Source organism: Bactrocera tryoni, chromosome 5 (genome assembly GCF_016617805.1).
Source record: "Bactrocera tryoni isolate S06 chromosome 5, CSIRO_BtryS06_freeze2, whole genome shotgun sequence".
Taxonomy (NCBI): Eukaryota; Metazoa; Arthropoda; class Insecta; order Diptera; family Tephritidae; genus Bactrocera; species Bactrocera tryoni.
Window position 1 is genome coordinate 50,763,366 of NC_052503.1, and position 23,634 is coordinate 50,786,999.

Here is a 23,634-nt window from a genome sequence, read left to right on the forward strand (position 1 = left end):
GCAGTTCCCTTAACCCTGGTCGAGACCAACGGTCTGATACACTTAGTCGAGACCAATAGTGCTTGGCTAGGCCTAGGCTAGTTTACATACATTTGTATGGAAATACTTGTTGTATTTACGCTCATGTATGTACAATATAGATACATTTTTGAAATTTCTTACCTCTCGATTTGGTTGAAATCAAATTGACTGCCTTGTTCACGCTTGGCGTGGCAATAGCGTTCACAAAAAATGTAACATTTTGAGAAAAATTATATTTTTTCTTAACCTTTTAAAACGCCCTAGCGGCTAAAATATTTGACCTAGATAAACATACAAACCAATTTGGACATGTAACGAACATGAAAACAGACAAATCAACCGAGCGAAGTGATAGAAACATACCAAAGTTCATACATATTCATATTTTCATACAAAATATATGGGGTCTAGCTAAGCACCATTGGTGCACTAAGGTGTAATATTATAATATCCTTTTTTCGTCCTTTTCGATACGATGTCCTTGAATTTTTTTCTGAATTCTATAGACATTAAAATTATAGGAAGCTACCTGGAAGCGCAAGTCGTTTGCTACACTCTAAATATATTTAAATAACATTTAAAAACAAAATATGCCTGGCCAGACCCGAGGGTCTCGATGAGGGTTAAACTGTTATAGACCGTTAAAGATTGCTTGGAGCAATGGACGCTAGAGGAAAACTAACAAGATATAACATATCACAAAAGTTATTTGGTATAGTGTTGAAAGTGGGTAGATCAAAAGATGTCTACTTTTAGGAGAGAGAGGAAAAGTAACATTGTAGTCAACATTATAGGTAATTTACCTTAAGATTCCATTTTCAAAAACTTAATAAAGCAACCTAAAATCGGGTATATTTGTAATAAAATATTCGAGCTTACCATATTCTGAATAAAATTGATTGATATACAAATTTAAAATTTTATTTGTAATGAAATTACTTATATCTAACCTTATCACCATCCGCTCTGTGCGTCTGTAGACCATGTATCGTTATTATTATTAGCTCTAATTACATTCTTGAAATATCTTAATTTTCTGTTGCATTATTTTATTGTAAAATTGTATCTTCAATATTACGAAGCCATGTCAATGGTTTATGATTTAAACTATACACTTCTCATAAAAAATGATAAATATTAGACTATGTAACGTTACTTATAAGGTTTAGGTTGTGACAGATGTGACCAAGAATGTAGCATCAAAATACATGCAGTGGCGTTATAAATTTACGATTTTTTTTCTATTATACCTCTTTTCTTCTTTAATTAATTTCGTAACGATGGCACAATGCACTTTCTACCATTCTTGCTTCTCAACATAAAGATACGTGTACGTTATATTGACTAGACAACTACGAGTAATTATTCCTTAAGATTGAGTATCGAATGTTTATTATTTTATTATTAAATGCGTTCAAATATGAGTTTTATTTGGTGACCTATGCTAACTCTCACATCTAACAACCTATCACATCTAACAACCTATCCATATTATATCGTGATCAAAGGATCTTTGAAATCAGTCCTAATTCAGCAACTGTCATAGTAAATTAGCGCAACACCTTATATTAGGTTGATTCTGCTTAAGGGATCTCAATTTGATGTTTAAGCAATTGGCAGATCAGCATAAGCGAATGAAATGGTTTAAGCTACTGAACCTCTCCGCACGGGCAAGCGATTCGTGGTCTACTATTAAGTCCCTCTCCTTAGCGAGGAGACAGGGTTGAAACACAATTGTAAGTTATATTCATCTACATACATATATAGACATCTGCACACCCCTTCATCAAATCGTCTAATTTCACTATATAAATATCTACAACTCTTATACATGATTATATGTATGTATGTTTTTGACAGTTATTGTAATCTACATATCGTCACCTGAAATGCAAAATAACGTAACAACATTTTCAGAAATTTACAGTGGCATGAATGAAACACGAAATAAAATGAAACATGAGTGAAACAAAATTTTAATATTGGATAAAACTAGTTTATATTTGATCGGAGAACCAGAAAATGTTGACCATATGTTATATTATGTATGTAATTTTATGTAGTGATGCGTAATCAATAGGACATTCAATTTCGAATTTTTTGATGATACGTTATTTTGCATTTCAGGTGACGATATGGAAGTGTATTTTTTGATTGCGGTATATTTTTCGAACTTTTAAGTTACCTTTTAAAGACATCAATATTTATAAGTAGTTTAACAAAGAAATATATTATGAAGTAAAACTTATTGCCTTACTTTTATAAAAGCAAATTATTATATTATTTTAATAAATAATTTTAAATTCTACAACCTTTTCCCAATAAATATTAATAAAAACAAGGATTTCTTTGTCCTGTGGGATTTCACCAGTCATTGTTAACAAAATCTTACATCGTTTAAGCGTGAACTCCTACTTGGACATATCCAAAAAATAGTAAGAAAGTCAATATTGTAAAAATATTATTATTTTATTTCGGTTTTTGGTTGGAAATAAAAATCTTCCCAGGAATAGCATATTGCAAATTGTTATAGAAAAGGATATATATGTATGTATAATTCACTGTTGGACTGGCGATAAATTTGCGCTTCGGTGATTTTCTTTTGCAAGTATAACGAATATTCTAGGATTTTCTTTCAATTGTGCTCTAGAATTCATAGTACTTGAAACAAAAATAGGTTACATCATCAGTTTTGCTAGTTGTTAGTTAAAAAATTAAATTGATACAGGTGTTTGATAATTGCTTATAAATTTCTTAACATATTGAAAATATATTTAATATAAATTAAAGATAAAGTCGGTTATTTATATTTGTGTTTTCCAATAGCAGACGCTGATGAACTACTAATAGGGTTTGAAGAAGTTCTATGTTTTAGCTGATCCTTCCATTCGGCTTCTAGACGCACATAAAAGCCCCCAACCGACCCACATGGAAGAATGCTCTTATCCAATCCATAATTTTTATTTATTTGAATTACAATGTTTTTCAAAGCCTTTTCTTCATATTCCCGCTGGTGGTCTTGATTACTACGAGCAGATAGTTCTCCAAACCAATTACGACCGGAATTTAAACTAAGTCTTTTAAAATTTAAAAATGTACAAATATTACAAAAATGTTACACACTGAGGCTTACTTTTTTTTTAATTTCCTTGTAGTCAAGGCTTGTGAACCTGCCATTTCTGATTCGCAGCCGTCACTGCTAAAATCGATTTCACAATTTTTTGTGTTATTTTTCTTGCTTTGACCATCTATATTATAAGTTATTTCGCTGCCACTGCTGTCACTGCAAGAATCGTAGTTGATTGAAACATTATGGTCCATATGTCGAATAGATTTTGATGATAGTTCTTTAAAAACTTTATCATGAAATATTTTCAAAATTGATCACTTAAAATAGTTTTACCTCCTACATCCAAAGCAGGTAACAATCCTTGTCGGCATTGTTGAGGAGTAAGTGGCACCCCACCCCAAGGAGGAATTTTTTCCGGATTCCTTAAACTTTCGCTTGGGGGATCGGAAACTATGCAATTGTCAGATATAATTTGGATTATTTGCAAAATCTGGCGCTCTCGATCAGTCTCTGCAAGCACGCTATGCTCACGAAAATGACATCCCTTAAAAGTAATAAATATTGTAGCATTAAATAAACAAGAAGCAGCCGGAGATTATATACTCTCGCAATCGCAAGGATCAAAGGCTAAATTATTTTAAAGCTTTTTCAAAACTTTTTAATAACTAGGTATATTCGATATTATATGTATATATTTTGCTAAGATATCTTACATATTGACCATATTGATACGGTAAAACCCAAACTAAAATTTTGAAATCTTTATATTAAGATAATCGGTACCTGGGGTTTTGGACAGATTTGGTCGCATTTCGTCAATTTTTAGACGAAAAATGGATCACCTAAAAAGCTTGATTTGTATAAAGTCATATTCCGATAAATCTGTTACTTCCGTATACTCCACAGTGAAATAATCAGATGGAATTTAAAATTGTGATGTATGGGAACTAGGCGTGGTTGTTATCCTCTTTGGTGTATTTTCACAATATATTATATAAGAATGTCTAGATAATCTCATGCACCAAATTAAAAATGTTCCGGTAGTACCTGATATATATGATTTCACCTAAAGGTGGACAGTGCAAAACCCATTGTTCAATTTTCACATCGGCGTGGTTATCATCCGTTTTCAACGATTTTCTCACTGTCTTAGCAAGTGTACATAGGAATGATTTGTGCTCGACCTTCTTATAGGACCATCAAGATATCTTATTTTTCACTCAAGTCTGTCCTCAAATATTTTTGAAACTGTTCGGATTTTACAGTCACCCATTATAAAAACGTACCCACTTAATTTCACATAAAATATCAAACATTTTTAGCAACCTAAACGATTTAAAGTCAGGGTATATTGGGGAAAGAAAAGGTCTGGGCTGATTGCGTTAATTTCAGGTTCAGGTATCCTCGAAAACTTATTTTCAAGCAATTTTAAAAATATACATATATACACATATACATATATAGAGTAGATGTTTCACAATCCTGGATATCAGTTATATGGAGGCTAATGCAATTTTTCGTCCGATTTTATCCATTTTAAGCAAAAAGATGCATGGTTATGGTCAATATTGTTAATATAACTTACACATTTGCTGATTTATGTGGTCGAAAATCTTTATTGGTATTGTATTGACCCAAATTAAATTTTCGCTACGTGGCGCCAATTGGATATTCCAAGCGAAGCCAGGTGCTTCTCCACTTGGTCCTTCCAACGGTGTGGAAGTCTTTCTCTTCCTCTGCTTCCCCCGGCAGGTACTGCGTCGAATACTGGAGTGTTTCAGTACACACTGGGGAGTAGGCGGCGTTATCATTTTATCAATTTTCACACTGTCGCATTCTTAGAATATTTGCTCTGAGCGAATTTGGTTGTTGTAGCTTTAGTGGTTTAGGGAAGGTATATTAACCTAACTCCTAACTCGTCCGCACTTTTTTGCCAAGGTACACGTGTACCAAGTTTCATTAAGATATTTTTACTCAAGTTATCGCTGCACGAACGGACAGGCAGACAGTCACTCGGAATTCGTGATCATCAAATTCATCTCGATTAACAACCGTTGAACAAAACTATTATACTCTGTGACAACAAAAATTGGGAACATGTCATGTGCTTACTCTATTTTAATTAATTTCTTTGCATCGCTAATTCATATCCTTTGGTTTTAAAATATTAATCTATATCCTGTTTTTTTTTACACATTCATACATACATGTATGTATTATACTTAGTAGTACTCACATTGGTCTCAGGAAACGTCTCAAAACGAAATGCTTTTTGTCCACAACACGGATAACGACCGACTGGTCCGGCTAAAAAATCATCAGTAATTGATTCCATATAATTTGGACTCAAAGGATGAAAACGACACCACGCCATCTACAAAGGCATGCATAACATACCACAAATTAAATTAATATTTTTGTATATACATATGTACCTACATACCTTGTAAACTGGGAAATGTGATTCGCAAATGCAACAATATAAAAAATGACAATGACCCCAAAGTTTCCAGTAAACCTTACGCCATGACCGATGCTCTTTATATATTTGCGCAATAAAGTTATTCATGTTCCACAGGTTGTCGCGCACGTGACAACTCGTCAGTTGACCCCATCGGGTTAATCGTGTGTTGTTAGGTTGACAGGGAATGTAAGATTTAATTGTGTTTGTAAGATGTTCACCACATCTTTAAAAAAAAAATTTAAATAAAATAAGATAAACTGATTATCAATTTAATACCACCTTGAACATCGAAACAACCCAGCTAAACTATAGGAGTGCCCTCGCAGTGCCTCTGGCTCAGGCTCACAAAGGCTTTGAATAAGCTTTATCCACAAACGGGGTACTAAACGTTCTTTTTTGTCTCGCACCATTTCCAATTCCAAATTGGTAAACATAGCAGCTAACCGTGTAATTATTGAATCATTCAAACAGGAGAGATTTAAAGAACAACGTACTACATCACACAACCGAGCATGACAAAACGATAGGCATTCAACCATTAGAGGCTCCATCTTTAAATAAAAAATAAATGCGTAAGCTTACAAATTAATAGTTTAATATATTATACTAAAATGTTTAGAAGTAAAGTCCACTCGACTCTTTATGTATTATCATAACCATAAAATATGTATGAGATACTATGTATATGGTATACTAACTGATCAGATCAAGATGACTGCAGGAAATGCCTAGATCAGGGCACCAGGAAAACAAAGGAGCATCTCTTGTGCCCTTGCCCCGCATTGGCAAGACTACGCTGTAAGCATCTGGGGTCCCTACAGTATGATAAACTGGAAAAGGTATCGACAGTGAGGTCGCAGAGTGTGTAAAAATTCGAGTCAAGAGCAGGCATCCTAAACGATTACCACTTCTTTTGAATTTAGCAAGCGAACTCCATCTGGTATCGCAAAGGCCCAAACTGGTCTACGCGTGGCTTAGATTCACCTAACCTAACCTAACTATCCGGTATAAACAGAATTTTTGAAGGCGCGATCGTCGAATTGTAATTCAATCCGGTCATCACCGGTAGAGAGGTTGAAAGACTTGAAATGCCCCATCCATTTCGTTCGCTTATACTGATGTACCAGTTGTCGAACCTACAAAATGAAATCTCGTATGAGGGGATCATAGGGCATATAGGCTTAACGTAAGGTGTCTCATTCGTTTGTTAAAATTACTGGTACGGCTGGAAATTGTAGAAGGTGTTAATAATTCTTCCAGTCGGAACAAAACGTGCGGTAACTCCAGCTATCACCTTGCGAAATTGACGTTCGCCTAAGATTACGACCTTAGAATTTTTAGTGAAGTGAATATGCCCAATAAATTCTATCCCGTTTAGTTAAAGCTAACAAAGGTGCGAATGTTCGCACAGCTAAAGTCTGGGGGTTTCTCAGGCGATTCGATGTTCATAAAATTGCTAGGTTAGTACTCCTGCGGTCAATGTCGATATCGATAAAAAGGTATTGCACAGTGCTGTGCAGTATGAAGACTAGGCCTCCACCCTTATCTCGCTCGCTATCTTTACGTAAAAAGTTGAAACCTGCACTCAGAAGACCTAAGCGAAAGTTTAATTTGATTTCTTGAATGACAGTGAAGGCGTATCAACGTACATATATAATTCTAGTTTATAGCGGTCTGACACAAAGAACAAACTGTGACAGCAACCAGGAGTTGCCGTGTGATGTTCGCACGAAGACTGTCCGAAAGAGAGAAATATCTACTTGTTAAAGTGCTCTGCTGTCTAAATTTAGCCCATCAATTTATATTTTCCCGATCTAGGTAACTAAAATTTTTTTGGAAATTAAAAGATTTAAATCTTCGTAACGTACGTACGAATTGACTTTTTTGAATGTCCTCAAAAGTGGTTATAGCATGGAAATTATAGTACCAATTCTTTTAAATCTTTTAATTTCCAAAAAAATTTTAGTTACCTAGATCAGGAAAATATAAATTGATGGGCTAAATACGCGAAATATTTACTTCAAAACTATAGTTTTTTGAAATACAAATAAATCTTACTTGCAAAAATCCGGCAGATACCAATATAGGAATTACATTGTTAGCATCCAATCGTGGCATATCCTCTGAGCCTTCAATTGTGGGTTTCTTACAACCTGATGATTCAACGAAATCCGTTAATTTCATCCATTTTATTAACCAATCGAATATTTGTATATCGCAATGCACCGAAATGTCCATTTCGTCGAGCTTTTGTCCAGCTGTTACCTCTGCGAAGTATCCCATTTTATTCACCAATAACCGTTGTGAGCAGCTAAAATCTCTTGTAGTATTTTTTACCTCATCGCATACATGGATAACAATCTCAGGTCTGAGTTTTAATAAAATAAAAATAAACATATTACATTTTTGAAATGTATATATTGGTATCTGATTGGCGTACTCTTTAGTATCTCCTGTATTTTTTAACTTTCTCATTGGCTTTGCGTCGTTCGGATAAGTTTCACAATTTAAACCCTTTCTGTCATTAACATTTTCAATTTCATTAATTTTTCCGTTATTATTCACTTTTACAGAATCTGTATTCTCCAAAAGAATTTGTCTAGCATTAATAGATTCCTTTTTATTTGTTTGTTTATGTTTTAATTGATTAGGAAAAGAAGCTGGTACTGGTATTGGGCAAATAAATGATAGAACAGAGTCCGCCATTCCTTCATTAATAACATAGTCTAATTTCTTATATAGTTTTGTTTGCACACTTTCTTCCTTTTTTAATCCGCTATCCAATTTCTTGAAACTACGCCGAGAAAATGATCCAATAGCCAATCCAACAGTACTTCGCCTTTGGGAAAGTTTGTTATCATCAATTCCGCTCATGGAGACTTCGCTATCTTGTATAATATTTGGTTTCATTATTTTATTTTCAAATCTTTGCCCTAAAATGCCTTCAAAGATCTCTTTATCCACCATTTTTTCAAAATTCAGTTCATCTTTCGGGAGATCTGAGTGATAATTTTCTGATGTATTACACGTCAAATGTCTTTGTTGATTAGTTTGTATAGATACAACATTATTTACTTTACAAGAAACTTTTATGAAATCTAAAAACTTATTAATTTGTATTTCTTCTTCAGTATCTTCTACAAGTGAACTAGTTTCAGTTTTCGGCTGAAGTAAATTATTAAAAAAATCATTTTTTTCTTTAAATTTCTCTTTATAAGACTCGCTTTCTACCTTATCTGAATCCATAACTTAACTTTATATGGCTTATTATAAGCTAAATCAATTCGGTACGGTTGAACATTTTTGACACAATAAACAATATTTGTTTCCCTTGGAGATTGATGACTACTTAGTTTAGAATAAATACACACATACATACTTACATATATCAAGTTATTAATTTTGTATTCAGGATAACTACTTAATGAACTTTCGATTAAGATTTTCGCGCGAAAGTACAAAATTTAACTCATTACCTAGATGAAGATTAAAGTGGCGAAGTTGTTGTAATAATTGCGCGTAATATTTGTTGATTAAAATTGACTTATTAACGGTATATCTATGCAATTACACGCATATACATAAATATTGTACCAACATATTTCACCATAGGTATTTATATTTAACACAATTGATTCTTGTGAGAATTGGACCTCATTGACTTCAATCACACTACATTCATTGCAACTCTTTGGCATGAAATCAAAAATTTGACCTTCGATCAATAGTTGACTGTGTCAACGGAGATTTCTCAATAATCCATGAGTGTAGTTATTTACGAATGCTTAGTGTTTCATGTTTTAATAGAAACTTGTAATGACCAAAGAAAATAAATTTAATAAATGTACTACAGATGGCCCCAGAAAGGAGTTTACCGAAATTCTTAGTCACTTCGACTGCAACCAGATAACGTGGACCACTGAGTTGCGAAGTCTAATCCTGACAGTCTCTTCTCCGCGCATATACTAACGAATGATATTTGGATGGGGCAGAGTCGTTGTAGAAGAGGTGCACTGAGTTTCTTACGGAAGAAGTGGCAGAGTCTTTCAAGGATACATGTATTCGCTCCGATAGCAATCACTTAAAGTCTGGACCGCGGTGATAATACGTTTAAGGCTGTCAAGAGGTGTATGAAATTAATAGCGATATTAGACTTGTTTGGTCTCAGAATGTTCGAAGTAGATTGAGTAGAAAGCAATGTTGATGCTTCATCTTCATCTTTATTGGCGTAGACACCGCTTACGCGATTATAGCCGAGTTAACAACAGCACGACAGTCGTTTCTTCTTTTCGCTACGTGGCGCCAATTGGAGATTCCAAGCGAAGTCAGGTGCTTCTCCACTTGGTCCTTCCAACGGAGTGGAGGTCTTCCTCTTCCTCTGCTTCCCCCGGCGGCTACTGCGTCGAATACTTTCAGAGCTGGAGTGTTTTCGTCCATTCGGACAACATGACCTAGCCAGCGTAGCCGCTGTCCTTTAATTCGCTGAACTATGTCAATGTCGTCATATATCTCATACACCTCATCGTTCCATCGAATGCGATATTCGCCGTGGCAAACGCGCAAAGAACCATAAATCTTTCGCAGAACTTTTCTCTCGAAAACTCGCAACGTCGACTCATCAGTTGTTATTATCGTCCAAGCCTCTGCACCATATAGCAGGACGGAAATTATGAGTGCAATGTTGATGCAGAAACAAAAAAAGGAGGAACATCCTCCATATTATTCTCCAGCATACAGAAGCGGTTTAGCTTTAGCTTGGACGGATCGTGCTTAGCCAGAAGACCATAAACGTTTTTTAAAAATACAAATTGAGACCTGTACTACAAGAAACTTTCACAGCTTTTACGACCGCAGTGGAAACAAGATTCTTCGTACGTATGCCGAGGTTCCGTACGTAGAAATACTTTTGAATACTTTTACGTGTCATGTGAAAACTCAGGAAGACAAAGGGAGACCATTTCAGTTGACATTGGATCTAGTATATATCAGATGTTCAAGCAGAAGTGGCTCTAGCAAGCAATGTGCGTTGTGTAGGGCGAGACTGGCTGTCGATAAGTATGATATGTCAAGTATAGCTGCAAATCTTCGTAGAGAGACTTCTTCAGAAACGCAAAAAACTGATATACATATAGCTTCAAGGTTTAAATTTAAATTTCTATCGAACAAGGCTGGTGACTGGGCATTGACCAAGGAAGAGTCGTGAATATTTAAGAATTGCCAAACTTGAATGGATGAAGTCCAGGTGATTTAGGTACTTTCTTTTTCACTTCCAGCATTTGAAACACTGAAGTTAAAATATCTACGTTTCCATACTTTCATTTGCTTTATTTTTCAAAGAGTAACGCAGTACAATTGCGCAAGCGCTAGGGGAAATGTTAGCGAAAGGTTGCAATTACAATTTATTCGATTTATGGAAAGCAGTTAATATTAGAAAAAATAGGCACATTTTTTTTTCCTCGTATCTTATTTTTTTATCTACGTTGTAAAAATATTAATATCCAACTTGATCAAGGATACCTAGACCTGAATTGCATAATCGTCTCAAGTAAAAAAAATTGTCTATAAATTAAAATTTCAAATTTAGAGACTTGTGACTGTGATAATAATGTTCTAAATAATTTTGTTCACTTTACTTTCCATTCAGCACAGCAATAGGTAAAATTTGTTCACAACATAGTAAATTTTATTACCCTAATTCATATGGAGAGAAAAATTATATGTTGGCACACAGGCTAAATGGTTATCGTTAATTCCAAATTCGATAATTGTTTGGGCACCCTGAAATGTTATGAAAATAGTGTGGCAACTTCATTAATTTTGTTTCGACGCTAAAGTTGGCCAATTTATTATATAGTGCATGCTTTTGCATATGTTAAGTATCGTAAAATTTATACAATAATATTGTTGGATTACAATTTTCAATGGCCCAGGTGTCAAATAAATCTGGTACAGGTTGGCCAAGACGCAGCAGTCAGGGCCAAGTAGACGGAAATGTAAATAATGGAATGCAGAAGTACTCGTCTGGACAGTGCTTGGCCATAAACAGAACAATAAACTTGTGAGTATAAAAACTGACTATGGTTTTGTTAGCACTATTAAAGCCGGCTGTGATAGGGTATATTTTTTATGCATTCAAATAAAAAAATTTTATTAATAAATTGCATTTTAATTAATGTTAAATTGTTTTTAAAGATAAATGTGTCTTTTCAAAGCCAATGTGGCTCTTGCTAATTTTTTTTCCGAAAATGTATATCAGTTTTTATATTCCTAATTTCATACATAAAACTTCAATAACACTTAACTTTCGATAAAAGAAAATGTAATAATTAAATATCTGGGCGCACGGAGAGAGTAGGTTTCTATTTCCTTAATGCACGAAATGTCGTTGCATTAGTTCTTGCATTGATGTTTATATCGCATTTACCGGTATTAGCACAAGACATCTCTAGAAATATCAGTAGGATTATACATCCGCTAGTAAAAAAATTATCTTCCATTAGCAATAATATCTAAATATAGTGGATATATTTTTTTGAGTTATACCCGTTTTCCGACGGCCATATAAAAAAGTTTGTTGTTTGTGCCGTGTTGACAGTCCTAGGCCCATTCTGGTTACCTAGACCCGACTGTCGCGGGAACGGAAAAAAATGTCTTCCACCGCTGTAGTGATTCCGGTCTTCTCCGTGGATAAAACCTAAAAATACAAAATTTTAAATTTTACACCAAAATTTGAAGGTTTTTAATCTGGCATTCTTCTAAACTAGGTGTAACCCTTAATGGAAAAAAAATTTATTTTTAACACTTGTTTTGCATGTAGTAGTATTAGTTTTAAGATATTTCTATTATTCTTCTTCTTTTTTGTAAATTATGAAGATTAACCTTGTTCTTTTTCAGATATCCTTTGACTAATTACACATTTGGAACAAAGGAACCATTATTTGAAAAGGATCCATCAGTTCCATCACGCTTTCAAAGAATGCGAGAAGAATTTGATCGTATTGGTATGCGGCGCTCAGTTGAAGGAGTCCTACTTGTCCACGAACATGGTTTACCCCACGTATTACTTCTGCAGTTGGGTACAACATTTTTCAAGCTTCCTGGTGGTGAACTTAATGCAGGAGAAGATGAGGTAGAAGGCCTCAAACGCCTTCTTACCGAAGTAAGTTAAAATATTTTTTCGCTCTTCTTAATTTAAAACAAATTGTCTTAGTTACTTATGCAATATTAATTATTTGATACAATCAAAAAAACATGTTCTCACCTGAAAAATTATCAACGCACACAGCAGAAGTTTTTTAAAATTTCTTAGTTAATTTATAATTATCACTTGCGCACAGAGTATAGGACACGAGTTACGTTTTTCTATTCTAAGTTTGTATACATAGTTGCTATTAAACCTCTTAGACTTAATGAAGGCCCTACGGAAATTTTCGTTTATTGAGTTGACGTAGAACTTAACGGATCATGGGATGAAATTGTGCACATATGTATGTGTCCCGATAATTTTGATTATATCTTCTTCTTCTTAATTGGCGTAGACACCGCTTACGCGATTATAGCCGAGTTAACAACAGCGCGCCAGTCGTTTCTCCTTTTCGCTACGTGGCGCCAATTGGATATTCCAAGCGTAGCCAGGTCCTTCTCCACTTGGTCCTTCCAACGGAGTGGAGGTCTTCCTCTTCTTCTGTTTCTCCCGGCGGGTACACGCGTCGAATACTTCAGAGCTGCAGTGTTTTCGTCCATTCGGACAACATGACCTAGCCAGCGTAGCCGCTGTCTTTTAATTTGCTGAACTATGTCAATGTCGTCGTATATCTCGTACAGCTCATCGTTCCATCGAATGCGATATTCGCCGTGGCCAATGCGCAAAGGACCATAAATCTTTCGCAGAACTTTTCTCTCGAAAACTCGCAACGTCGACTCATCAGTTGTTGACATCGTCCAAGCCTCTGCACCATATAGCAGAACGGGAATTATGAGCGACTTATAGAGTTTGGCTTTTGTTCGTCGAGATAGGACTTTACTTTTCAATTGCCTACTCAGTCCGAAGTAGCACCTGTTGGCAAGTGTTATCCTGCGTTGGATTTCCAGGCTGACATTGTTGGTGGTGTTAATACTGGTTCCTAAATAGACGAAATTATCTACAACTTCAAAGTTATGACTGTCAACAGTGACGTGAGTGTCAAGTCGCGAGTGCGACGACTGTTTGTTTGATGACAGGAGATATTTCGTCTTGCCCTCGTACCTTGTCTGAAACCTCGTTTGGTATCGAACGGCTCGGAGAGGTCCTTCCCTATTCTGACGGAGCTTTTCGTGTTGCTCAGCGTCAGTTTACATAGCCGTATTAGTTTTGCGGGGATACCAAATTCAGACATCGCGGCATAGAGGCAGTTCCTTTTCGTGCTGTTGAAAGCAGCTTTGAAATCGACGAAGAGGTGTTGTATGTCGATTCTCCTTTCACGGGTTTTTTTTGCCAAGATTTGGCGCATGGCGAATATCTGGTCGGTTGTTGATTTTCAAGGTCTAAAGCCACACTGATAAGGTCCAATCAGTTTGTTGACGCTGGGCTTTAATCTTTCATACAATACGCTCAATAGAACCTTATATGCGATGTTGAGGAGGCTAATCCCACGGTAGTTGGCGCAGATTGTGGGATCTCCTTTTTTATGGATTGGTCATAGCAGACTTAAATTCCAATCGCTGGGCATGCTTTCGTCCGACCATATTTTACAAAGAAGCTGATGCATGCTCCTTATCAGTTCTTCGCCGCCGTGTTTGAATAGTTCGGCCGGCAATCCGTCGGCCCCTGCCGCTTTGTTGTTCTTCAGGCGGGCAATTGCTATTTGAACTTCTTCATGGTCGCGTTTCGACGTCGAACCTTCCTTGTGTTTGTTGACGTGCGTTTTTTGCTGCACAGAGACGGGTGCGAATCTTGGCTGCAACAAGATAGTGGTCCGAGTCGATGTTAGAACCTCGGCGCGGCCGCACATCTAAAACACTGGAGACGTGTCTTCCGTCTATCACAACATGATCGATCTGGTTGGTAGTTTTTCGATCCGGAGACAGCCAGGTAGCTTGATGAATCTTTTTGTACTGGAATCTAGTACTACAGATAACCATATTTCGGGCCCCGGCGAAATCGATCAGCCTCAACCTATTTGGGGATGTTTCCTCGTGGAAGCTGAATTTACCGACCGTAGTGCCAAAGAAACCTTCTTTGCCCACCCTGGCGTTAAAGTCGCCAAGCACGATTTTGACATCGTGGCGGGGGCATCTCTCATAAATGCGTTCCAAGCACTCATAAAAGGCATCTTTGGTCACATCGTCCTTCTCATCCGTCGGGGCGTGGGCGCAGATCAGCGATATGTTGAAGAACCTCGCTTTGATGCGGATTGTGGCTAGACGTTCATTCACCGGAGTGAATGATAGTACTCGGCGACGGAGTCTCTCTCCCACCACGAATCCCACACCAAATTTGCGCTCCTTTATATGGCCACTGTGGTAAATGCCACAAGGACCTACTCGTCTCTGTCCTTGTCCCATCCATCGCATTTCTTGGACGGCGGTGATGTCAGCCTTAATTTTCACGAGGACATCAACCAGCTGGGCAGCGGCACCTTCCCAATTAAGGGACCGGACATTCCAGGTGCATGCCCTCAATTCGTAGTCCTTATTTCGTTTGCCATGGTCGTCATCAAAAGAGGGGTTTCTTATCCGAGGCTGTTTGTCATTTTTCATTGGGGTAGGCTTTTTACGTGGCGGGTCCCAAACCCAGCGCACAACCCTATGCAGGAGATGTTTCGTCTTCTCACTTTAGCTCGCCTTCAAAAGGATGTTCTTAGGCTACCCAGAGGATATTTGGTCAAAGACCGGAAGTCGTGAGCTACTTGAGCCATATGTAAAAGAATCGTTTCTGGCCACTCCCAAGTGAATGGCGATCAGAGAACTTTACACACTTGCGTGAACTTCTACACATGACTTCATCCTCCAATTCACCATTTAGTCCTCTAATAAATGTGTTAAGGGCTTTGTCCCTAAATGAGTTGGTCATAGTCCGTATGGACTCGTCGCTTAACTTGAGACATGAAATTTTGTCTAATATAAGGGAAAGGTGTTGGTAAACTTTTTGGTAGAAGTTCGGAATATCGTCGCGGCGTTGAACCAGAGTGGTCATCTGGTATACGAGGGTACCTATGTCTCTTTTATCCGAATAATGCACCATAAGGAATTTTCGAATTTTGACTCCGATCAAATGGAGTATTGTACGATTCCAATGCGGTGTCGGCATCGCCAATTATTTTATGCCTGATCGTAAGGAGTATCGCGAAGTACTTAGGGGTATTCTTGACTCCCTCATAAGCTTTAAAAATTCTGTCTACGGTCTTCCTCCAGGAGTTAAATTCTCCTGGTCGTCCAGAAAATTCTCTAAGGCATTTAACCATGTCCGGAATCTTATCTAATTCGTTTATGTTGTTCGCGTTCCGTGTCACGCTGTGGTCGGGTTCCGTAAAGTCAGTTATAGTCTGTGTACTCATTCGTTCGAGTACCTCTCGAACTATTGTCGTTATTAAAGTTGGGTTAGGGGTGGGAGGGTTTAAAGGATGAGTGGAAGGATTTGAAAGATGGGCGGCTTGCCCATAATCTAACCTCATTGGTTTAGTTGTTCAATTAATTCTTCTGCTGTGTCTGGCATTATATTTATATTTTTTTTACGTCAATTAGTTAAACTTATTTTCTTTTCAATAGCACTCTATTTCTTACCTTTTTCTTTATAATTTCCTTTTATTTAAGCAACAATATTTATAGTTTTTGTTATTTAATAAAATAAATTTGCTAAGTATTTACTACCTCAATATATACAGCACTGCGTTGCTACCACTGAAAATCCAAGATGGCCGCTATTCATCCCCCAGAAAGCTACCATGAAAAGGTTTTCGACTGTATATACTGTACAGTCACTGCAAATTTGGTGACAGAAGTGGTATAGGAGCCCCGCGGAAAATTAAAAGAAAAACATTTTTAACAAAAAAAAAAAAGGATTTTTTGACAGCAAGGTTCAAGGCAGCGGCAGAACATAAGCTAGAACGCAGACGTACGAAGCTGTATTGTTGCAGAAACGAGCAGGGGCAGAGCTTCAGTAAGAACAGGAGTAACAGGCGGCGTCCCTAGCGGTATTTATTTAGCACATAAGTTATATGTATGTATATAGTATAAGCGATTCCGCTTTGATGCTAAAATCTTATTAGAGTACAGTAGCGGTAACCAAAAAAAGACAACTGTTAAACAATTTTGGAAGGTACAGTTGAGACAAATAAAATAAGGCCGCATAGTTTAATATTCATTATATTTCAATATTATAATTCCAGCGAATTTTAATTTATTTTGTAATTGCATTCGTCTTGAAATATTTCAAAAGACTTTTCTAAATTTTATATTTAATAAACCTATATAAAATTAAAATTTTGTAACTTTTCTCATTATAGTAATAGTATTTTGTATTGATATTAAATTTGTAAGGGTATTGTAAGATAATGGACCGTAAACAGATTTTAGCATTGACAGTGGTTGGACTTAGGGAAAGGTTGGGGTTAGTAGCTACTGGACGGAAAGCCGTACTGCAGGACAGATTGCTGGAACACTTCGGTCTGAATGCAAGTGTAAATACACCGATTGTAGAGCGATCGAAGATAATGCGGAAGCAGTGCACTGGAGTGAGCTGCAGAAATATACATATGTATGTATCTATGCCAAGCAATTGTTAACGGGTGCTGCAAAGATGTACGTTCGTAGTCAAACAGGAATTTGTAACTGAAGTTCGCTGAAATAAGCACTGAAATGCGAGTTTGGTACCATCCTTTCTGCAATTGATGTACATATGTAAGTATGTAAGTCGTGCATTGAGAATTCGGCGTACTTAGCAGAGTGAAGATTTGCGTGAATAGTAATATTGTATGATGGAAATAAGTAAATTTATAAACTTAGATGACCTCAGCCTTATAGAGTACTTCATCGATGGTACACCAGATTCCAAAACCAACAAGTCCAATTTGTATCAAGCAATGTCTATCGGCGGATAGGACATGTGGCACCTAATATGGGATGATGACAACCTATACCCAGTTCAGTATAGGAGTCGGAAGACGAAACCATGTAAGGAATTTTACCACTCGTGTGAACTCGAAGCCTTAGCCATCATCTGATAGGCATTAAATTCCTAATAGTAACCAATCGTTTGCCATGACGATGAAGAAACGAGACGTGTTCTTGAGAGTTTCACGTTAGGCGAGATTTTGATTACGAAATACATCAACGAAGTGGCACTAAAATGAGGCAGGTGGAAGCATAATTGAATTTCCTGTTTACTCATGGAAGACTCATTGCAACACCGATTGAAGCAAGCTCAAAAAGAGGATAATTGGGTCAGAAATGTGCAGAAGATTTTGGAAAAGGACGAATACGAAGATTAATTCATGAATATGCAGTATATTACACAAGGTATTGATTGTGGTATCCACACTCATGGAGGAGGAAATGATAAGAATAGTACATAAACAAGGTCACTTCTACAGCATGAAGACGCAAGGCGTCGTAAAGAAAACATTCTACATTCCACATTTGAAAGGGAGGGCATCTCGCGTCGTAGAAACCTGTATCGAATGTTTGGTGAATGAAAATAAAGTAGGGAAAAAGGGAGACTGGCTTAATTCAATCAACAAGAAAGACTGTTCTTTGGGTACATACCACGCCGATCATGTCGGACCTGTGGAAATGTTATAATTATTTGCTGATAGTTATCGATGCATTCTCCAAATTTGTTTGGCTCGTAGCACAAAAATATCGCCGTTAAAAATGTTAACTAAATTATAAATGCGAGTGAGAGAAATGCCGAATCTGCAAGAGCTTATAAATACAGATAATTTGGCTACAGAAGAAACATATTCAGAGCTTGAGAAAAGCCGCCTTCAAGTGAAAAAGAATATAGCTCGACTACAAGAGCAAAATCGCAAAACTTGTAATGCTCGCCGCAAAGCTAAAGTTGAGTACAATATTAACAAACTGGTAGCAATCAAGCGTACACAATATAGATCTGGGCTGAAGTTGAAACCAAAATATCTTGAACCGTACAAGATCATTAGGCAGTTAAAACATGGCAGATACGAAGTAGCGAAAGTTGGAGATCATGAAGGAGTCGGACGTACTACTACCGTCGCGCAATTCATGAAAAAATGGAATCCTTCATTCGGGTCGAATGATAGCGCAGTATGGCCGATTGTGGGAAGCGATGACAGGACAACACGTATGGACACACCTACTGATAACGTTCGCACACTCACCACACTTCCCATATGCAACAAGCAACACTGACAATAGGGACGACCAACCTGACAAAAGGGACATTAGCACGGTCATCAAAAAATCACTGCGCGCGAGGCACTTATTAAAGCGGACGGATCATTTATGAAACCTATAAACTGTGAACTAATAAACAATTGATTGAATTAACAAGTGCATTTTGTTTAACGGCGATCCCACATAAATAGAAAGTAAAACATGTATTTCTTTGATTGATTGAACGAAAAATCAAAGAAAACGTATACTTAGATTACATAAATAAGAGTTAAGTTTGGATGCGGACAAACCCTCGCAGTTCGTAAGAATTAGAGGTGAAAAACCTTTAAACAAAACTGTTGCATTAAATAAACCAATTTTGTGTCTTTAAAGTTTTGTCTATATGTTTACCTAACGTTTGTTTTTGCAACCAAAATAAATCGAGATACATAAAGAGCTATGTACAGTGGCTCACAGAAGTATTTTGCATAACCCTTACCATTCCTTTTATATACAGTGACTCACAGAAGTATTTTGCATAACCCTTACCATTCCTTTTACTAAAATTTTCAGTGGTTAAAGTAGGCGTTTTCATTTATTTAAATGCGTATGTTTATTTATTCAAGTTTTCTTTAGAAAAAACAGTAGTCCATGGAAATAAAGATTGTCCCGTTATGCAGATCAAACAAAAAATATGTGTTTCGGCGAAATCCTGTGCTCACAAAAGTATTTTGCTTTCGTTTTCAAATCTGCTAGTTGGTGCGCATTTTGTTTGGTTTTCTATTTTTACATAAGATTATGGTTGCTTGTACATATTAGAATTGAATTTAGTTGTAGTTGCATTTATTTCGATTGTGATCGTGGTTTCGTGCACATTAGAAATGCCTAAATGTAAAGAATTAATTCCTACTGAGAAGAAAATTATTTTGCATCTTTGCAATGAAGGTAAATCCACAAACTATTTTAGTGAAACTTGGTACACGTATTCCTTGGCTTCATAAGAAGGTTAAGTTCGAAGATGGGCAAAATCGGCCAACTGCCACGCTCACAAAATGGCGAAAACCGAAAACCTATAAAGTGTCATAACTAAGCCATAAATAAAGATATTAAAGTGAAATTTGGCACAAAGGATCGCATTATGGGTGAAATCGGTTCACAACCACGCCTTCTTCCAATATAACGCTATTTTGAATTCCATCTGATGCCTTCTCTGTATAATATATACTACATACATTAGGCACCAATGATTATAGCGGAATAAAACTTTACACAAATACGGAATTTGGAAAATATGTAAATGACGGATAATGAAATCTCGATTATCACTTTATCATGCGAGAGTATAAAATGTTCGGTGACACCCGAACTTAGCCCTTCCTTACTTGTTTTTACTTATGTTCCCATATAACTACTGCTGAAAAGCGAAATACTTTTGTGAGCTAAAAATTCTGGATATTTCTAGATTTTGTTAAATTTTTAAAGAAAAATTAAATAGTTTTTAAGTTTTTATGATGAATTATTGAAATATAAAACTATTTTTTTATTACTCATAAAATTATATTAAAATTATTTAAAAGTATAGAAACACAAGTCGAATTACATTATTCAGATGCAAAATATTTCTTGTGATTCACTGCATATCCAAAGATATGATGACGGTACTCTTAAGAATTTTGATTGTCTTAATACTGTATACACATTGGGTCAATATGCAAGCAAAACTATGTACATATAGACCTGGGTTTACTATGATGGGCTGCTATATATATTTCTGGCCTAGTGTTGCCAGGTGCAATCTGGATTATTTCCATTGGAAAGTTTGATATTTGTGTTAGCATAACATGAGTGGCCAGGAATTGTTTGTTGTTTAATCGTGGAATTATTTTATTTACAGGGAATTAAAAAATCCATCTCGGCTAAAAAATGGAATTACCTCGTGATGATTTTCGTGCGACCATTTTTCTTAAGAATTTCTTGATGCGGACACGCCGATGGGTGAGTGTACTGATGAACTGAAACTTTATGGCTGGCGAAGCAATTATCCTATAGCGCACAGTGAAAAACTGTTACAACGAATTGACTAATCTGTGGCTGATCAATCGCTCAAAGACGAATTCCGTGAAGAAGCGTCCAAAAACAGCCGTTTAAAGCAGCAAAGATTGATGCCGCACGTGAACTGAGTTACGAATAACGATGATGATGACCTGAACGCAGAAATTGAATTTTCTATGGATTGTTGAAAGAAAATTTTAGAAAGACTGATTATTTTAGAGGATAGGGAATTGAATAATTCTGATATTGCATTCACAAAGTAGTGGCAATGAAAAATATGAAAAATAGTGAAGGATTGGAAGGAAGTGGTTCAAATAATAGAGTGGTTCAAGGTCTAAATTTAATGGTGGATGTTTGCTTATCATCTGAAAGAACAATTATTTGGCATATATTTTTTTGAACGTTATCTCTAACAAATGTTGGCCGCGGCAACGTCTTAGGGAAGTGATCTGTGAGGGAAGTTGCAATGTCTTATTGAACCAAATCTCGCTGAGATCACGAGCTTCAATTTCAGGCGTCAAATAATCGATTATCATAGCGCGATAACGGTCGCCATTGACGGTTTCCTTCACACTGACATCATTTTTGAAGAAATATTCATCAATGATTCCACTGCCCAGAAACCATTTTTGTAGGTGAAATGGCAGCTCTTGAATCTCTTCAGGTTGCTCTTCGGCAGTTTTGCTTGTTTACTTAGCAAAATTTGGGTCGAAAACGTCGCCCATAGAGCGATGTTACTTGGGAAGGTCGAGCAGTTTCAGTTCTTGCACAAACTTGCTAATTTAAGATCTCGACGTAAAATGTGCCAAGTCGTTTCTTACGTCAGTCCGAGTTGCTGCGAACGGCGCAGAATTGACTCTCCACGGTCTTCGTGTACACTCTCAGCTACGGCTGCTATATTTTCTTCACTGCGTGCTGGACGTGGTCTATTCGGTTGAATATTATCCAATAATGAATGCTGGGTCTCAAGATCGAGCGAGCTATTGTATCGAAACAATTTTCGTGACATTTCGAGTAGCCGGACCGCCGCACTCGATGCGAAGCGAATCTAAATTAGCTCACTGTAACAGCCCTGGCCTCTCTACAAATGGCATTTACGAAGTGTCAAATTGTGAAATCAAAACAAAAGAAATCAAAACAGTTGTTGAAGCCGTGCTATATATATAAAGGTGAAATACTATTGTTTTTCTCAAAAGTGATGCATCCAATAATTTTTTTTATATTCGTAGGAAACGGTTCAGACTCTCTAAAAGTGAATTTAACTACTTATTGGCTGAACTCAAATTTGAAAGGCATTTGTCAACCGCAGTGGCACCAATGATTCAACTGGGAGCGACTTTGTCCCTTTTGGCCAGTGTTGGCTACGAGCACTTGGTGGGAAATGACTTTTTGATAGGAATATGTCAAAGCACTATTTGCAAAATAATAAAAAATGTAATCAGCGAAATGGAAACAAAGTTGTGCCCCCAATGCATTAAATTCGTGCCCGACAATCTTTCGGATTGCACGAAATCGTTCGTTGAAAAATACAAAATTCCTGGAGGTAAGATTAACGCTTTTATTTTGAGTAAAATGTAGCGCTTTTAAAGCTGAAGCATACTTAACATATTTAAATATATGTTTATTCATGCAGTTATTGGATGTATTGATGGCACGCTCTGTGGGCTGCAAAAACCAACAGTAAATGAGCACATGTTCTTCAACAGGAAAGGATTTATTATTATTTGTATGTATATTTATTTATTTCTTTTTTAAGGCTTCTAATTGTATTCGGTTAATTTGCAGTTCTATTGCTTTGACTTCCATACAAGCTTTGTGAGCGTCCTCTTTCATTTCCATCGACCTCTCCTTCAAAGCGGGTGATTTTTTAAGAGCTTGATAACTTTTTTTACGCATAAAATTTGCAAAATCTCATCGGTTCTTTATTTGAAACGTTAGATTGGTTCATGACATTTACTTTTTGAAGATAATTTCATTTAAATGTTGACCGCGGCTGCGTCTTAGGTGGTCCATTCGGAAAGTCCAATTTTGGGCAACTTTTTCGAGCATTTCGGCCGGAATAGCCCGAATTTCTTCGGAAATGTTGTCTTCCAAAGCTGGAATAGTTGCTGGCTTATTTCTGTATAAAAGTTAATTAACTTTTATATGTGAATTTAATAATTTGAAGCAACTTGATATGGATTGCTAAATGTTTAAATCCAGCAAAATCGGTTTTATACCTAAATGTAAAATTCTGTAATTTTTCCAAAGGCACTGCCGTTTGGGCTTTATGCTAACTTCAGTAAGATGAAGAAGGTTAATTAACTTAAATATGTGAAGATACTGATTTGAAAGCAACTCAATATCAATTGCTTAATGTGTATATACAAGAAAACCGACTTTATACCTAAATATAAGATTGTGGAATTTTTTCAAAATCACTGCCGTTATGGCTTTATGTCAACTTTGGTGAGATGATGAGGGTTAATTAACTTTAAGGTATAAAACCGATTTGCTGTATGCCAACTTCTGTAAAATGAATAAGGTTAATTAACTTTAAAATGTAAAGTTTATGATTTGAAGCAACTTGATATAAATTTCTAAATGTGTTTATGCAAGAAAATCGGTTTTCTACCCAAATGTAAAATTCTGGAGTTTTTCCAAATGCACTGCCGTTATGGCTTTATGTCAACTTGAGTAAGATGGTGAGGGCTAATTA

General features: G+C 36.4%; 2 protein-coding genes across 2 annotated transcripts; one reads left to right on the forward strand and one right to left on the reverse strand.

Annotated features, from left to right (window-relative positions):
- Window positions 1-2,358: 2,358 nt before the first annotated feature.
- Window positions 2,359-8,801, reverse strand: LOC120777777 (uncharacterized protein KIAA1841). The gene is made up of 8 exons (XM_040109298.1): window positions 7,996-8,801; window positions 7,614-7,923; window positions 5,835-6,106; window positions 5,535-5,778; window positions 5,328-5,465; window positions 3,425-3,635; window positions 3,155-3,368; window positions 2,359-3,098 (listed from the first exon to the last, which is right to left on the reverse strand). The coding sequence occupies exons 1-8, from the start codon at window positions 8,799-8,801 to the stop codon at window positions 2,822-2,824; spliced, it is 2,472 nt and encodes an 823-aa protein (XP_039965232.1). The 3' UTR covers window positions 2,359-2,821.
- A 2,561-nt stretch (window positions 8,802-11,362) lies between these two features.
- On the forward strand, window positions 11,363-12,738 carry LOC120776901 (cleavage and polyadenylation specificity factor subunit 5). Its single transcript, XM_040107967.1, has 2 exons — window positions 11,363-11,613; window positions 12,450-12,738. Exons 1-2 carry the CDS (start codon window positions 11,477-11,479, stop codon window positions 12,721-12,723), a joined length of 411 nt encoding a protein of 136 aa, XP_039963901.1. The 5' UTR covers window positions 11,363-11,476; the 3' UTR covers window positions 12,724-12,738.
- The last annotated feature ends 10,896 nt before the right edge of the window (window positions 12,739-23,634 follow it).

Excerpts from the sequence above, each read along its gene's own strand:
- LOC120777777 (XM_040109298.1), bottom strand. The coding sequence starts at position 8,801 with ATGGATTCAGATAAGGTAGAAAGCGAGTCTTATAAAGAGAAATTTAAA. Across the intron at positions 7,924-7,995 it reads AATACAGGAGATACTAAAGA|ACCTGAGATTGTTATCCATG; the intron begins GTACGCCAATCA and ends ATTAAAACTCAG. Across the intron at positions 3,636-5,327 it reads AGACGTTTCCTGAGACCAAT|GGATGTCATTTTCGTGAGCA; the intron begins GTGAGTACTACT and ends ATTACTTTTAAG.
- LOC120776901 (XM_040107967.1), top strand. The coding sequence starts at position 11,477 with ATGGCCCAGGTGTCAAATAAATCTGGTACAGGTTGGCCAAGACGCAGC. Across the intron at positions 11,614-12,449 it reads ATAAACAGAACAATAAACTT|ATATCCTTTGACTAATTACA; the intron begins GTGAGTATAAAA and ends GTTCTTTTTCAG.